General features: G+C 41.3%; 1 protein-coding gene across 1 annotated transcript; it reads right to left on the bottom strand.

Moving 5' to 3' along the window:
- Positions 1-1,385: 1,385 nt before the first annotated feature.
- On the bottom strand, positions 1,386-13,718 carry LOC110082211 (parvalbumin beta). The gene is made up of 5 exons (XM_020799581.3): positions 13,629-13,718; positions 12,605-12,672; positions 11,320-11,452; positions 7,917-8,026; positions 1,386-1,901 (listed from the first exon to the last, which is right to left on the bottom strand). The coding sequence occupies exons 2-5, from the start codon at positions 12,663-12,665 to the stop codon at positions 1,876-1,878; spliced, it is 330 nt and encodes a 109-aa protein (XP_020655240.3). The 5' UTR covers positions 12,666-12,672; positions 13,629-13,718; the 3' UTR covers positions 1,386-1,875.
- Positions 13,719-15,469: the final 1,751 nt, after the last annotated feature.

Raw genomic sequence — 15,469 nt, 5'->3', positions numbered from 1 at the left:
GTCACGTGGATTCGATCTTACAGCTGAAGATGTACAGACCTTACAGCACAGAGGCTTCTGCGGTTTAACCCGCAGCGCCACCACGTTCCCCCGGATCTTAAGATAGGTCACCATTAAAAAAGATAGACGCATTTTGCCTGCAGATTTGTTTCAAGGTGTTAAAAAAAATTGGAGCAAGAGAAAGAAGCAATAAGACAAATCAGTACAGAAGACCGAGAAATCAAGCATAGCATACAGAAAGCTAGAATACTTCAATCACTTAATTAAATTGTTGCTGCTGATGGTTGAAAGAAAAATAAATGGGGAAAAGAAATACAGGAAGCAGATCTTTCCCCCTGAGGAAACAGTTTGGATGCTACATAATATTTATATCTTCCAGAATACTTCATCCAGATTCTGGGAGTTGTAGTCCAAAAAAAATGAACTTTTTCAAGCTCTGTCATCAATTGTTTAACCCCCTCCTCCAAATGTAGCAAGTATGTGAGTAAGACAACAATGCCATCAAGTGGCCACAAATATCCGGAGAACAGAAGCGTGCCATTTTCGTTTTATTTTGTGTTTGCAGTAGAATCTCCAGAATTCCCGCTGCTGGCTATTTTGTGTGTTGCATCCAAAATGACAAATCTCAATTTCTCTACTAGACAGAAGGAAGGGGGGGGGGGCATTTTTTTATTACTAGAATTTATTTGCAGCATGAGCTATAGAATGAAGCCATCTGAAGGCCGATAACAGGTAAACGTTTAAAAAGTCAGCATTTTAACCTTTTGAAACCGTGTCAAAGTTAACCTTGGTTTGGTTAATAAATCTATTTGTTATGTAAGCACATAAAGAAACAGAGAGCATTCATCTACATGAGTAGGGTTACCCGTTCTCAGGTGACTTGCTGGGGTCTCAGAGAATTATGAGGCTTCTGTGGGCCTCTAGGCTGGGTGACGAATTTAGGGCAAGTGGAATCGGAGGGGAAAGTTTGATTCTTGTGCACCTGTTGTCTTTAGTGCCTGGAACCCCATTTCTACCCCTTAGCAGCTGGCACCCTTGGGTTCATTGATGAAGCAGGAAAGTGTGTTGCTCCAAACGGCATAATGGGTCATTCGTCCACCAGGTCAGTTCTCCTGTCACGTCTGGCTTTTTGTTATGCTGACACTGAACCTGTCGTGCCATTGGGAGCAAGGCAAGGAGTGGAGCACTGGGGTCACAACTTACGAGCCTTCTTGCTACGCATACTGTACCAGGGCAGCAGCAGCAGCAGGCTTACCTCCTAAGTCTTGCCTGCCCACCCTCTGTGATATCACCAGGGTCCACCCCTTGGTCTCAGGTTTTGGCTCTCAGAGGTCAGAGGACACTGACCTGGCATGCACACACATGAACAAAGACTCATTCCAGAATTAGTGAATGATGGAAGTTGTTTATATTTGCGAATGGACAATATTATCTTGTGTCACTACCGTATAGTAAGTTACAAAGCTGGTTGTGCAAGGCAATGACCCATTTAAACATTTGCATTAAAGACATCTGCTTAAACAAACAAACAAACAAAAAATCAATGTGATTTTTCCTGTTGTCTGTCATTTAATTGGAAGAGTGTTGGTTATTTCTCAATCTAGAGCTCTCCTTGAACTCACATTTAGAGGGTATACGTAAGAGCATTTCTTGCGAAGGAAACAGCAGAGTTCTTCGATTCCAACTTTCTCTCTTCTTGATGTTAAGCATTTTTAAATTGCGAATTTACAATGCTAGATGGTAACAAAGATCCAGCAGCACAGTTGAGAATTAACAGAGTTCATTAAACAAGAAGAAACAAAATACTGGCGATGGTCAATGCAATAAGAAAGAGCGTTTGGCAATACGAGGTGGCTGGTAGTCCCCTGGATTCCTTTAAGGATTCAGCAAGGCTGTGAACTCTAGAAAAAAAAAGCAAGGCCCAGATTTCAAAGTTTTATCAATTTCATTATCTCATGATCATCGTTATGTTTAGCTTTTCAAATATTCTTTCTGGTTTAATATTATAATACTGTAACTGGCTTCATGACCCGGCAAAAACAAAATAAAAATAAAATAAAGAAGACAAAGACGTTGTGGCACCTTTAAGACTAACAGCTATATTTTAATGTAAGCTTTCATAGACACGGAGAAAGTGGCTTCATTATATTTTATTATTTTCTACTGTCTTGTGTATTTATTTGTACTTCTTGTTTAGCTGTTTGGCAGGTTGCCTTTGAGAGAAAAGTTGTCTTTTGTTTTGTTTTTCTTTTGGCTTGGTCAGAAAGACGCGTGGGATTTACCTGGAATTGCATCCAAACTTCAATTTAAAAACGCCACTTCTCTCCTCTTTAAGATAAACCACTTCTTTTAAAAATATATATAATCATTTAAACAAATAATAATTTTAAAAGCCCTGTTCTCTAATAAAGTCCCTTGCTGAAAGTTCCCCCACTTCCAAGTTTTAACCGGAAACATCTGACTGGGAGGCCCTCAGTGGACATTAGTTTATCTATTTATTTATTGCATTTCTGTGCCATTTTTCTCCCAACAGTAAGACACAAGGCAGCTCACAAATCTCAGCGAGAATTAAAACAATATACCCTTAAAATCATCCTATAAAACACAGATAAATAGAAAAACATTTAAAAACACATGAAAGGTGTATATTAGCAACAACTGCAGGACAAATAACTATGTTAAATGAGATACAGTGGTGCCTCGCTTAACAGGCGCCCCGTTTAACGACGAAATTGCATACTGACGAACTTTTTGCGATCACTTTTGCGATCGCATTGCGATGTTTTAAATGGTGAAAATTGCTTTGCGATGATCGGTACCCTGTTTCGCTTACCGATTATTGCAAAACGATGATTTTCTAACAGCTGATCAGCGGTTCCAAAATGGCCACCAGGTAAAAAAATGGCTGCCCGCTGTGTTTTCGCACGGTTTCCTCGCTTACCGGGCAGCGAAAATGGTGGCCGTATGGAGGATTTTCGCTTTAAGGTTGAATTTTAAGCCCATAGGAACGCATTGAATGGGTTTCAATGCATTCCTATGGGCTTTTTAAAACAGCATAGCGACGAAATCGCTTTGCAGTGATTTTTGCTGCACGGATTATCGTCGTTATGCAGGGCACCACTGTATTAAACACCAAAAGGCTGTTGGAATAAAAATGTTTTCATTTGACACTGAAAAGAGAGGGGCAACCTAGCCTCACCAGGAGGGGTAGTGTATAATCTATGGGCAATCACTTTTTTTTTCAAGTGATGCTTTCGGTTTTATTTAGTTAAATGCAGCATTCTATACAAGAAAAAAAATGAAATTTTAAACCCTGACAGGGAACTATAGTTCTTCCTAAATCAACCAGAATTAAAAGATTTCTCCCTCAAATACACTGTACTGTATGGAAAATAATCTCTCCCCACCCCGCCCGCCCACCTGAACAGCGTGCCACGCAGTACGGTTGTGTATCTCAAACTTCAGATCTGTACAATTTGTTTACAAATCATGTTTTTTTCCTATGAAAAATTACAAAAAAATATTGCCACTTATTTTATTTGTAACAAAAAAAAAATAGATGTATTCGCGAAGGCTTTCATGGCCGGGATCTAATGGTTGTTGTGGGTTTTTCGGGCTCTTTGGCCGTGTTCTGAAGGTTGTTCTTGAGACTGGAGTAGGAACTCTGTCCATGCTCTGTTAGTGCTTGTTGGATAGTATTTATAGCTGTGGGAATGGCTTTTTGTCTTTTTTCAGGAGATAGGGTGATTAGCATGTTTTTGTTTTGATGAGGGGGAGAGGGAGAGATTATCTGTCACTGTAGTTGATGGGTGTCCTTAGCTGGTCTTTTTTTGTTGTGAAATGGTCTCTGGCCCTAGTGGCTAAGAGTTCATTGACCTTTTGCAGGTTGTATTTTTCAGAATGGGGTGCCAGGTCGGGTTTAGTTTCAGGCATTCTTCTTTCCTCTTGAAGTTTTGTTTATGTTTTTGGATTTCAATGGCTTCCCTGTGCAGTCTGACGTAATGATTGCTGGTGTTGTCCAGTACTTCAGTATTTTGAAATAGAATTTCATGTCCAGCTTGTTTTAGGGCATGTTCAGCTACTGCAGATTTTTCTGGTTGTTTTAATCTGTAGTGTCTCTCATGTTCTGGTGTGAATGCTGCGTTTTGTGGTCCCGATATATACCTGGCCGCAACTGCAAGGTATCCGGTATACTCCTGCAGTGGTGAGGGGATCCCTTCTGTCCTTTGCTGACCGTAACATTTGTTGTATTTTTGTGGTGGGCTTGAATACTGTTTGTAGGTTGTGTTCTTTCAAAAGTTTCCCCATGCGGTCCGTGACCCCTTTGATGTATGGCAGAAATACTTTATTTGTGGGTGTCTGTTTTTCTTCTTCAGTTTGGTGTTGTTTTCTTGGTTTGATGGCTCTTGTGATTTCATTTTTGGAGCAGTCATTTGCTTGTAGGGCCGAATTAAGATGGTTGAGTTCAGTGCTGAGAAACTGAGCTTCACAATTCCAATTTGGCCGGTCTACCAGTGTTTTGATTATGCCTCTTTTCTGTTGTGGGTGGTGGTTGGAGTTTTTGTGTAGGTAACTCTCTTTCTTTTTTTACAATTCACCATGGAAAAAGAAAGAGAGGGCCAACTCCCATTCTTAGATGTCATGCTCCTATGCAGAACTGACCTAGTATTGGGACACAAGGTCTTCAGAAAACCCACCCACACAGACCGGTACCTACACAAAAACTCCAACCACCACCCACAACAGAAAAGAGGCATAATCAAAACACTGGTAGACCGGGCAAATCGGAACTGTGAAGCTCAGTTTCTCAGCACTGAACTCAACCATCTTAATTGGGCCCTACAAGCAAATGACTGCTCCAAAAATGAAATCACAAGAGCCATCAAACCAAGAAAACAACACCAAACTGAAGAAGAAAAACAGACACCCACAAATAAAGTATTTCTGCCATACATCAAAGGGGTCACGGACCGCATGGGGAAACTTTTGAAAGAACACAACCTACAAACAGTATTCAAGCCCACCACAAAAATACAACAAATGTTACGGTCAGCAAAGGACAGAAGGGACCCCCTCACCACTGCAGGAGTATACCGGATACCTTGCAGTTGTGGACAGGTATATATCGGGACCACAAAACGCAGCATCCACACCAGAATCAAAGAACATGAGAGACACTACAGATTAAAACAACCAGAAAAATCTGCAGTAGCTGAACATGCCCTAAAACAAGCTGGACATGAAATTCTATTTCAAAATGCTGAAGTACTGGACAACACTGGCAATCATTACGTCAGACTGCACAGGGAAGCCATTGAAATCCAAAAACATAAACAAAACTTCAACAGGAAAGAGGAATGCCTGAAACTAAACCCGACCTGGCACCCCATTCTGAAAAATACAACCTGCAAAAGGTCAATGAACTCTTAGCCACTAGGGCCAGAGACCATTTCACAACAAAAAAAGACCAGCTAAGGACACCCATCAACTACAGTGACAGATAATCTCTCCCTCTCCCCCTCATCAAAACAAAAACATGCTAATCACCCTATCTCCTGAAAAAAGACAAAAAGCCATTCCCACAGCTATAAATACTATCCAACAAACACCAACAGAGCATGGACAGAGTTCCTACTCCAGTCCTCTGAAGAGGCCGGCCACAGAGACTGGCGAAACGTCAGGAAGAACAACCTTCAGAACACGGCCAAAGAGCCCGAAAAAGCCACAACAACCAAAAAATTAGATTTTATTTTCTTTTTAAAAAAAACACAAAAAAAGTCAGCCGGAACTTCTCTTTTTACTTTAAAGTGTGTGTTTGGGAGGAAGGCGGGTGCAAGGGATTGAAACCCAGGTGGACTTCAGAGCAGGCAGAACTTTTTGCCTTCTGACTCAAGTTCAACAGCATTTAGTGCTCTTTAAAAAAAAAAAAACACAAATTCAGCCGGTTGCTGGAAAGGGACCCAAGCCGCACAGAGCTGAAGTTTTGAAAGAGTCCAAATCTGGTGACAGGCTAATGGCTGCTAAGAAATCTCACACTAACAGCATTAAAACAAAGAATTGAGTCAGCCTATCGCTGGATCCCTATTTTTACAAACCTGAAGTGAATGGTTTAAGCACACACACCCTTATCCCCTTCCTTGCATTTTTTTTTTTGCATAACATTGCAAGAGAATCAACCTTTTGGGGACACAGCTGGCTAACACTCTTACCTCTGCAGATCTTATGGGCAGACGGATCCAAAATTTTAAGCAGCTGCCATAGCTGGGCAAGGAAATGGGATCTCTGAGGGTGTCCTTGTTCCTGCCAAGATTACCAGAGGCTCAGAAAGCCCTTTGCTCTTTTCAGCGGGCAGTGAACGTCTGAGCAGAATGCAAAGATTTAAAAAGCGACTGCCCCTGACAGAACACTCCTGCCTCCACGGCTGCGGATTCTGTCCACAAGCTGAGCAACCTCCGCTTCCTTACCAAAGGAATCTGGACTGAAACACCTTCACCTCTGCTAGCTGATTTTTGTCCTGGCTAAGACTGGGCATAAAGCTGGGGGTGGGGGAGACCCATAGACTGGCAGGATGAGTCCCAAGTAGTGTTGGGCAATCCAGACGTTTTTATTCTTGTTCTAGGTGTTCCTTAGGAATGCTTAACTGGCAATCCCCTTTTCGGTTAGCTTTTATTACAGACGGACAGCCCCGTAGCTTTTGCAGGAACAAAAACCTGAGGAACACAACCCTTCCTGTGCAGCCAGGTAAATTCATTCGAAAGGGTTTAGGCTTAACAATTTCAGACCAGATTTTTCCGGATCATTTCGGCAATCTGTCTGATGTTCAGTCCTCCTCACCTGCACAGAATGTGGACAATCACTGAGAAGGCTTGATCTTGGGTTCCTGTCCCACGTACCAAGAGAAGGGCCTCTTCTTAAGTTTCAAATGAGAACTGCCATAGCGCTAAACTCAGCCTTCAGTGCAAATCAATACTAAAGATAAGCAATGCTTTCAGAAAGGGATACAAAGGAACTGAACGTCATGAAAAAGGAACTTCACTGAGAGAAGGGGAATATTGGTCATATCAGTGCAGAACCCGGTACATTAAGGAGAAGAAATGTTCCACCTGGAAGAGCCTAAGAAACAACTAAAAAGTTGCTTGGGGTTATGAGCAGCATGACAGGTTGCCCTTGTAATGATGAGTGGCAATGAACAGGTACAGTGGTGCCTCGCATTACGACGTTAATTCGTTTCAGCGAAATCACTGTAGAACGAAAATGTCGTAATGCGAAAATAAAAATCCCATTGAAACGCATTAAAACCCATTTAATATGTTCCTATGGGCTGGAAACTCACCGTCCAGTGAAGATCCTCCATAGCGCAGCAATTTTCGGTGCATGTGCAGCGAGGAACCCGTCCCAGAAAACAGCGGGGAGCCATTTTATTTACCCGGCAGCCATTTTGAAACCGCCGATCAGCTGGAGGAAAATTGTCGTTTTGCGAAGAATCGGTTCCCGAAGCAGGGAACCGATCATTGCAAAGCAAAAAACCCCATTCAAACCATTGTTTTGCGATTGCAATTGCGACCGCAAAAATATTGTCGTAATGCAGTTTTGTCGTAATGCGGGGTAATCGTAAAGCGAGGCACCACTGTAAGTACAAGTGAGCCCTGCAACCAAGGAGCAATGAGGGAATCTACCACTCCGTATCCTCCTCCTCCTTCCTCCTAAAATGATTGGTCAGCATTCTGTGTCCTCAGAGCACGTTCAGTTCTATTTGCTCAGACTATTTGGCAGAATCCCAATAGTTCCCCCCCAGGGCTTGTCTCAAGCCTGTAAGCCCAGACTTTGGTTATTGCACACGGGTTGAATGCCTATTTTGATTGACTATTTTTTTTCCAAAATAAGAGATGGGATGATCTGTATGAATGAACCTGTACCTTCCATGCCAAGTTTGCCGTCTCCATCAATGTCTCCTGCTGCTAGGAACTTCTTGGTCTCTTTGTCAGTCAAACGTCTGGCAGATAAACTGAAATTCTGCAGAAAATTCCTGCAAAAAAGCGAGCGAGCGAGAGAGAGAGAATAATAGGATCAGACACGAAAAATAAGTCAAGGAGCGATCGTTTTATTTGATCAGTGTTGGCGGCAGGGCAATACCAAGGACATCCCAAGAATTTTTGCTGCCTGTCTGAAAATGGCTGCCTTAGGGAGTTTGCCAAATGATGCTCTCCCCTCCGGTCAAGAGGCATAATTCGCAAGGACAGGCATATCATGTTGGTCCCTAAATAACTGACAATATACTTACTACCTCTATCTATCTCTCTATCTCTCTATCTCTCTATCCATCCGTCCGTCCGTCCGTCCGTCCGTCCGTTTGTTTGTTTGTTTGTTTGTTTGTTTTTAAAAAATAAAGAGATGACTCAAATTTTTTTGCTTAGCCATGCATGTCCTGATGTAACCTGTTTGATAGAGTACCTCCACCTGTCATATACAGGATTACAAAAATCAGTAGGAAAGGACTGGACAGTTAATGTGGAGAGTCTTCTGTATGGTTGAGGGAGGGGAAGATGTATTAGGTGTTAAGCACTTTGAGACATCATGATGTCAATGGGAGAGAATTGTTTGCGTTTTCATTGGAAACCCTTTATATCCCAAAGTTCATAAAATGTTTGGGCAGCTTTTCACCTTGGAAATATTCAGGCAGCTCTTTACTTCCTGGATTCATACCTCTTTTAGATCAACAGTGCAAGGAGGTGCTTCTCATTGACCATGATGAGCAGAAGCAACTTAGGGCTGTTTCTGTGTGGCTTTCCCTAAGAAGTTTATCTGTTGCCAAATTTATTGATGTTTGACTGCTAGCCAACAGTTAATTTTTCTGCCCCATCAGTTCCAAACAGTTAACTGCTGACTAGCTACTGTTTTATAGTTTTACTGACTTCTATTATTTATCGGTTGAATTATATGCTTATTCATTGTATATCATTATTTTCTGATCATTTTAACACACTTTTTACCTATCCTCTTATTTTCTATGAAGAAAAGACTACAAATAGATTCAAATAGGCAGGGAAATCATCTCGGTCTCTTTCTCTCCCCCCACCCCCAAGGTATGTTGAAAAAAGCTGTTCTATGCTACTAAACCTTGGAAAAATTACTCCCTTTTACAACTCCCAGAATCCCCCACCCATCATGACCACTTTACTGATTCCACATCAGTTTACTGGTTCCAAGTACAGCAGACCCATTGACCAAAATCCTTAGCAGTGCGTCAGTGAGTTATAGTTACAGGAGGATCATTTGAATCAATGGAGGAGTTGACTCCCTAATTTCCAGTTGATTCAATGGGGATATTCTACTGCAGTTTGCTACATTAACCAACAAGATTTGGGCTATTGACTAGACATGGGGGTATTTGTATATGAATACCCCCGCAGAGATGGACATAACAAGGGTCCAGCCCCGGGGCTGGACCATTCACTTCTGTTGCCGCGGGCTCTGCGCTCCCTTCCTATTGCTCCAGAGCTCGCGATCTGCGAGCCACTCTTCGACCTTGCAGAGAGGCTCGTCCTCCCACCTCTTGCCAGGAGTGGCTTGCAGACCACAGGGGCTGGACCCTCGTTATGTCCACCTGTATGGGGATATTCGCATACGAATACCCCCATCTCTACTCAATATCTGAAATCTAGTAGTAAGTCACCACTAGAGTAGGTCCATTAAATCTATGGGTATTTTTTGAGTTCTCCAGAAGTTCCATTCAATGGGCCTACTCTAGAATCATAGGATAAAATATTTGGAAAGGGCCTATGAGGCCATCATGTCTAACCCAGTGCTGGAATGCAAGTCAAAGCAGGTGGTCGTCCAATTCTTCAATGCCTTCAGCCTTGGAGCACTCACCAACTCCCAAGGTCATTGGTTCCATTGTTGTACTGATCTAACAGTTAAGAATTTTTTTCCCCTGCTATTTTGCCTAAATCTGGTTTCCTGTACCTTGAGCCCATGATTACATGTCCTGCTCTCTGGGATAATTGAGAACAGATCCCGACTCTCCTCTGTAGGGCAGCCTTTCAAGTATTTGAAAAGTGCTATCCTTTCACCCCTCAGTCTTCTTTTCTCAAGGCTAAACACATCCAATTCTTTCAGCCTTTCCTCATAAGGCTTGGTTTCCAAGCCCCTGATCACATGTGTTGCCCTCCTCTGACCTTGGTCTGGTTTGTTGGCATCTTTCTTAAAGTGAGGTGTCCAGAACTGGACACAGTACTCAAAATGAGGCCTAATTAGTACTGAATAGAGGCGGACTAGCACCTCACAGGATTTGGAGACTATACTACCGCGTTTCCCCAAAAATAAGACAGGGTCTTATTTTAATTTTTGCTCCAAAAATGCATTAGGGCTTATTTTCAGAGGATGTTTTATTTTTATTTTTTTTCATATACAACCCTCTACATTTATTCATATACAGTCCTGTCATCTTCTTCTGGTTGCTGTGCAAGGGTGGAGGGCAGGGTTTCACTTAGCTGGGGCTTATTTTGGGGGTAGGGCTTATATGACAAGCATCTTGAAAAATCCTACTAGGGCTTATTTTCAGGGTAGGGCTTATTTTTGGGGAAACGGTAGTGGTGGCTTCCTGGTTTCTATTATTTGTACAGTGGTGCCCTGCATAGCGACGATAATCCGTTCCAGAAAAATCATCGCTATGTGGATTCGTCGCTATACGAAAAAAAATGGCCATAGGAATGCATTAAAACCCATTTAATGCGTTCCTATGGGCAAAAGACTCACCGCTATGCGAACATCCTCCATACAGCCGCCATTTTCGCTGCCTCGTAAGCGAGGAATGGGCGCGAAAACGCAGCAGGCGCCCATTTTTTTAGCCTAGCGGCCATTTTGGAACCGCCAATCAGCTGTTAGGAAAACATCGCTATGCAAAAATCGGTAAGCGAAACAGCTTACCGATCATCACAAAGCAATTTTTCCTATCTAAATCATCGCAATGCGGTCGCTTTTGCGATTGCAAAAACATAATCGCTATGCGGATTCGTCGTTGAACGGGGCATCTGTTAAGCGAGGCACCACTGTAGGTTGAATTATATGCTCATTTATGGAATGTCATTAGTTTCTGATCATCCAATAAGACTTAACATAACTGCCAACTTACTGAAAGTTCCATTGAATGAATAGGTTTTGGGACTGATAACTTGATAAAGTAACTTTTCCAAGCTCTGCAGAGGCTGAAGCGTGCCACTAGGCCACACCTGGAAGGTAACTGATATTTAGTTTTCCTGTGTCAAGCATTTGTAGGCATTATAGGGTTTCTTTCCTCTCAGCCCAATTCTGCCGACTCACCTTAGTTCATCTTCCTCAATGAATCCACTCTTGTTTTGGTCCAGTACTGCAAACACTTCTCTCCACAGGTCCCTAGGTTTGTCCCGGAGACCCGATTTGGCAAAGAAAGTCTTGTAATTGAAGGAATCAGGAGCTGGAAGCAAGAAAGAGAAGCAGAAACAGACAGGGATAGGAAGAGGAGAGAAGGTGGATGGGAAGAGGAGAGGAGAGATTAAGGACTGTGCTGAATGGCATTTCTGGTGATTGCATTTCAAGAACATCAGGGTTACCCAAGGCTGGGAACCACAACAGAGTTTGAAAAAAAGTTACTTTAAAGGACTATAACCCACCCACCCCAATCCACCAGGAAACAGGGATTGGGAGCTGTAGTTCATAAAAGGGACTTCTACCAAGTAGCATAAAAGTGACTAAACGTAGCATAATGCTTGGCTAAAAGTCAAAACAGTAACTACACTGGTTTTCCATGAAAACAAATTTCTCAAGTTGTCATCAGAAAAAAATAGAGATTTTTTTAAAGCCTGTACAATTAATCAGCACAATGCCTGGTCATTCCATCCATAGTAGGTCCTGTGTTTGTTTTTTTCTAAAGTCCTATGTTTAATTTAATATAGTGGTGTTTGAGATTAGCATTTTCACTATTAAAATTCCAAACAGTTCCAGGAGAAAGGACGAATAGATTTTTACTCTCTGAAGCCATCTATGACGTTTGGGTGATTAGAACAGAGAAAGTGTCCTTTTACTTATTCCAGTGTCTTTGCACCCCTAGGTTCAAATTATCACTATAATATTAGCAACATATTTGGATAGAATATTAAGCTGTACATTTTTCTTATCTTCCATCATTGTGCTTATTTATGAGCTGTGAAGTTCTTTTTCATTACATGTTAACTTCAGAAAAGACTTGCATCTGAATTAATTTGCTATTAAACATGAGATTCTTTTTAAAAAATCATAATTTTGGGCTGCGGTTTGATATCTATTCGTGCTATTTTCTCTACTTTTAATGCCTGTACACAAAGAATTGTTTTAAAAATACCCGAAGTGGACTTTGAACTCCACTGAAATCTATTTTATATGGGAAAGTTAATGGTATTTTTAAATTTTGTTTCTTTTTTTAAAAAAAACATTATTTTGCATAACAAAATGCTGCTTAAGCAAGGCTTCTGATTTCTTTAGCAGGGCTTGATCCAGAGCAGGAATGGAGGTCAGAAGACAGAAAGGATGCATTTTTATCTCACTGCAGGAAGAAGGAAAACCAAAGGATTTTCAAGGATAGAGGAATTACCTTGACAACATTGCAGGCCAGCTGTGATTTCGGCATCGGTCAGGATCCCAGCAAGGGCCATGTCAAAGCTATGGAGGGAAGGGAGAAATTATTAGCTGAAATGAAAGACAGGATGTTATGAGCTCATAGCACTTTCAAGCAGAGGTTGCAAGATTCTGGAGAAGTCAGGCAGACCATGTCCATGGAGAACCACTTCGTTTTTGTTTGTTCTGCAACCACCAGATGGGGATAGTGATAAGACATTTCCTTGTGTCTGGAGGAAAACAGAGGCAAACACCAGAGCAAAGATGACAGTCCAGGATGAAAAGAAGCAGCTACAGTACAGTGGTGCCTCGCTTAACGAGCGCCCCGTTTAACGACGAAACCGCATAGCGATGAAGATTTTGCGATCGCAAAAGTGATTGCATTGCAATGTTTTAAATGGTAAAAATCGCTTTGCGATGATCGGTTCGCTGTTTCGCTTACCGATTATCGGATAGCGATGTTTTTTCAACAGCTGATCAGCGGTTCCAAAATGGCCGCTGCGTAAAATAAATGGCCGCCCGCTGTGTTTTCGCGTGGTTTCCTTGCTTACCGGGCAGCGAAAATGGCCACCGTATGGAGGATTTTCTCTTAAAGGTGAGTTTTTAGCCCATAGGAACACATTAAACAGGTTTTAATGCGTTTCTATGGGCTTTTTAAAACCGCATAGCGACGAAATCGCTTTGCAGTGATTTTTGCTGCATGGATTATCGTCGCTATGCGGGGCACCACTGTATTTTGAACCATTCTTCAAACACACCGGAATCATCTCGTCCAGCCTGGTTCTCACTTATTTTTTTATTTGGGTTGGTCACGGAGTTGATGCCTCTTTACTCTTCCCTCACCGTTTATTTCCACCTTCTTGGAGAACCAGAATCTCACATATAAAATTCTATCCCTCAACAGCCTGTTCAGTTTGAGAATCTTGACCATTTCCGGGAAGCTAGCATATTTTAAGGCTTGTTCGTTGTCATTGATGGCAGCCAGCTAGGCTTAAACTCACCTTCGTGGCTGTTTTCCAAAACTGGAAGAGGAAGAGGGCGTCCAGATCTAAGAAGACAGCTCTTTTCAGTTATTTGCCCAGGCGGAGACCCTGGCTTTTATAGATGTTCGCTGAGATCCTCCTCCCAGATGTCTGAGCACCAAGTCATTGCTCAAATGCTTCAGGGGATAAGATACTGTAGCTGACATAATCTGCTAGCTAATCAAATTGATATTTATATCTCAAAGGAATGTACATCAAGACTGAGACAATACAAGTCATAGACCCACTCCCCCAACTGCTAGTGAACTTCTCATAAGCATTTCCAAAGAAGTAGCTGTGTTAGTCTGCCTCAGTGTGTTGGCAAAAGGTAGGGGCAGAGAAAGAGTTCAAGTGTTATGATGCTTGAAAGGCTAAGAGATCTGTTTCAGTCTGATCTTTCATGGACCCACAATTTTGATCTGTGGAAAGTCTCAAAATAACTCACAGCATCTTGAAAGAAATGTCTTCTAGAAGAAATCTTAGTATTATTTTCTCTGCTTTCTGGTTGCCGAGAAATAAGTTTAGGCAACATTGGAATTGTTTGGTTTTATATTCTTTTAATTATCAAGTATGTAAAAATATCACTAAAAGTATGTGCATGAAATAGTGTAAAAATCTTGTACAAAAATTATATCACAAAATATGTCAAACAAAGACAGTCAACAAAAAAAATTTGTGGCTACATTGATGAACACTACCATTCATAAAAATATGAATGGTACAATATTTTGTTCGAGATTCATGAAACAAGAACTCAGTTACATTTATAAAAACAAATTCCTATTTTTCCATAGCAAAGTAATAACATACAGTGAAAAAAATTCTCTTTTAACTAGCTTTGCCAGTATAAGATTACGAGTGACCATTCAGATCTGGTTTTCTTTCCTGCACCTGAATCTTGGCTTTGTAAGAAACTCCCTCAGTTATTTTTTTAAAACAGCCACTGCCACCACCCTGAGGTTATCTCTTTTTCAACCAATTATCTATTAACATTAACTATTATTTATCTTCCTTTTAATTAATAAAGTCAAAAAAAGACCTTTTACAAATCTTCTGCTTAATTAGCAGTGCTTATTAATTTGCATGCCAAGTTTGTATTCACATTATTCATTGATGGACAGGCCACTTGTTGTCCTTGGTCAAATTTAATTAATAGTTGCCATCCTTTTGTTATCTGAAACTGGATTAGTCCATACAAACGTTGTCAGCTGTCTTCATGGTCAAATACAACCAGCTTTTGATTTTTTTTTAACTCCATTTTATCCATTACAAGCTTTTTTTGACATTTCTTAGTGACCCTTTGCTGTTTGACAGAAGCAATTCATCTTCCTTTCTTATTATCCTGACAATAATGTTTGGTTTATTTCTGGAAATTCTTCATACCCCTTCATTTAAAGTAGAGATGGACACGAACCTCGGTTTGGAGGTTCATGCCAGTTCCTGTGTGTGGAACAATGGATGCTGCACATACCCTGCATAGCTGGAAATGCATATATTTGGAAAAGGCAGAAGTATGCGATTGTCAAAATATAAATGGTTTTCTGTGTGGAAAGTGTTGTAATCTGATACAGAACTGGGCTGGAGTAAGAATGCTAAGGAGCTTCTGAGAAATGCCCAGTAAACCCAACACTTTTAATACAGTATCTATAGTCCTGGTCTACCACTGGGTTAAGATATAGTGGTGCCTCGCTAGACAATGATAATCCGTTCCACTGAAATAGCTGTTTAACGAAATCATTGTCTAGCGAAAAGCATTTCCCCATTGGAATGCATTGAAACCTGTTTAATGCATTCCAATGGGGAAGAATCGTCGTTGTCTA

This window comes from Pogona vitticeps, chromosome 13 (assembly GCF_051106095.1).
Source record: "Pogona vitticeps strain Pit_001003342236 chromosome 13, PviZW2.1, whole genome shotgun sequence".
In the NCBI taxonomy this organism is placed as follows: Eukaryota; Metazoa; Chordata; class Lepidosauria; order Squamata; family Agamidae; genus Pogona; species Pogona vitticeps.
The sequence above is the reverse complement of the archived record's forward strand: the minus strand, read 5'-3'. Positions and strand labels throughout refer to the sequence as shown.

Bases quoted from the DNA above. Each gene is read 5' to 3' on its own strand.
- LOC110082211 (XM_020799581.3), bottom strand. From the start codon at position 12,665: ATGGCCCTTGCTGGGATCCTGACCGATGCCGAAATCACAGCTGGCCTG. The intron at 8,027-11,319 runs GTGAGTCGGCAG...GCTTTTTTGCAG, and splicing joins ATTGAGGAAGATGAACTAAG to GAATTTTCTGCAGAATTTCA. The intron at 1,902-7,916 runs GTACAGGTTCAT...TTTTTTTTCTAG, and splicing joins CGGCAAACTTGGCATGGAAG to AGTTCACAGCCTTGCTGAAT.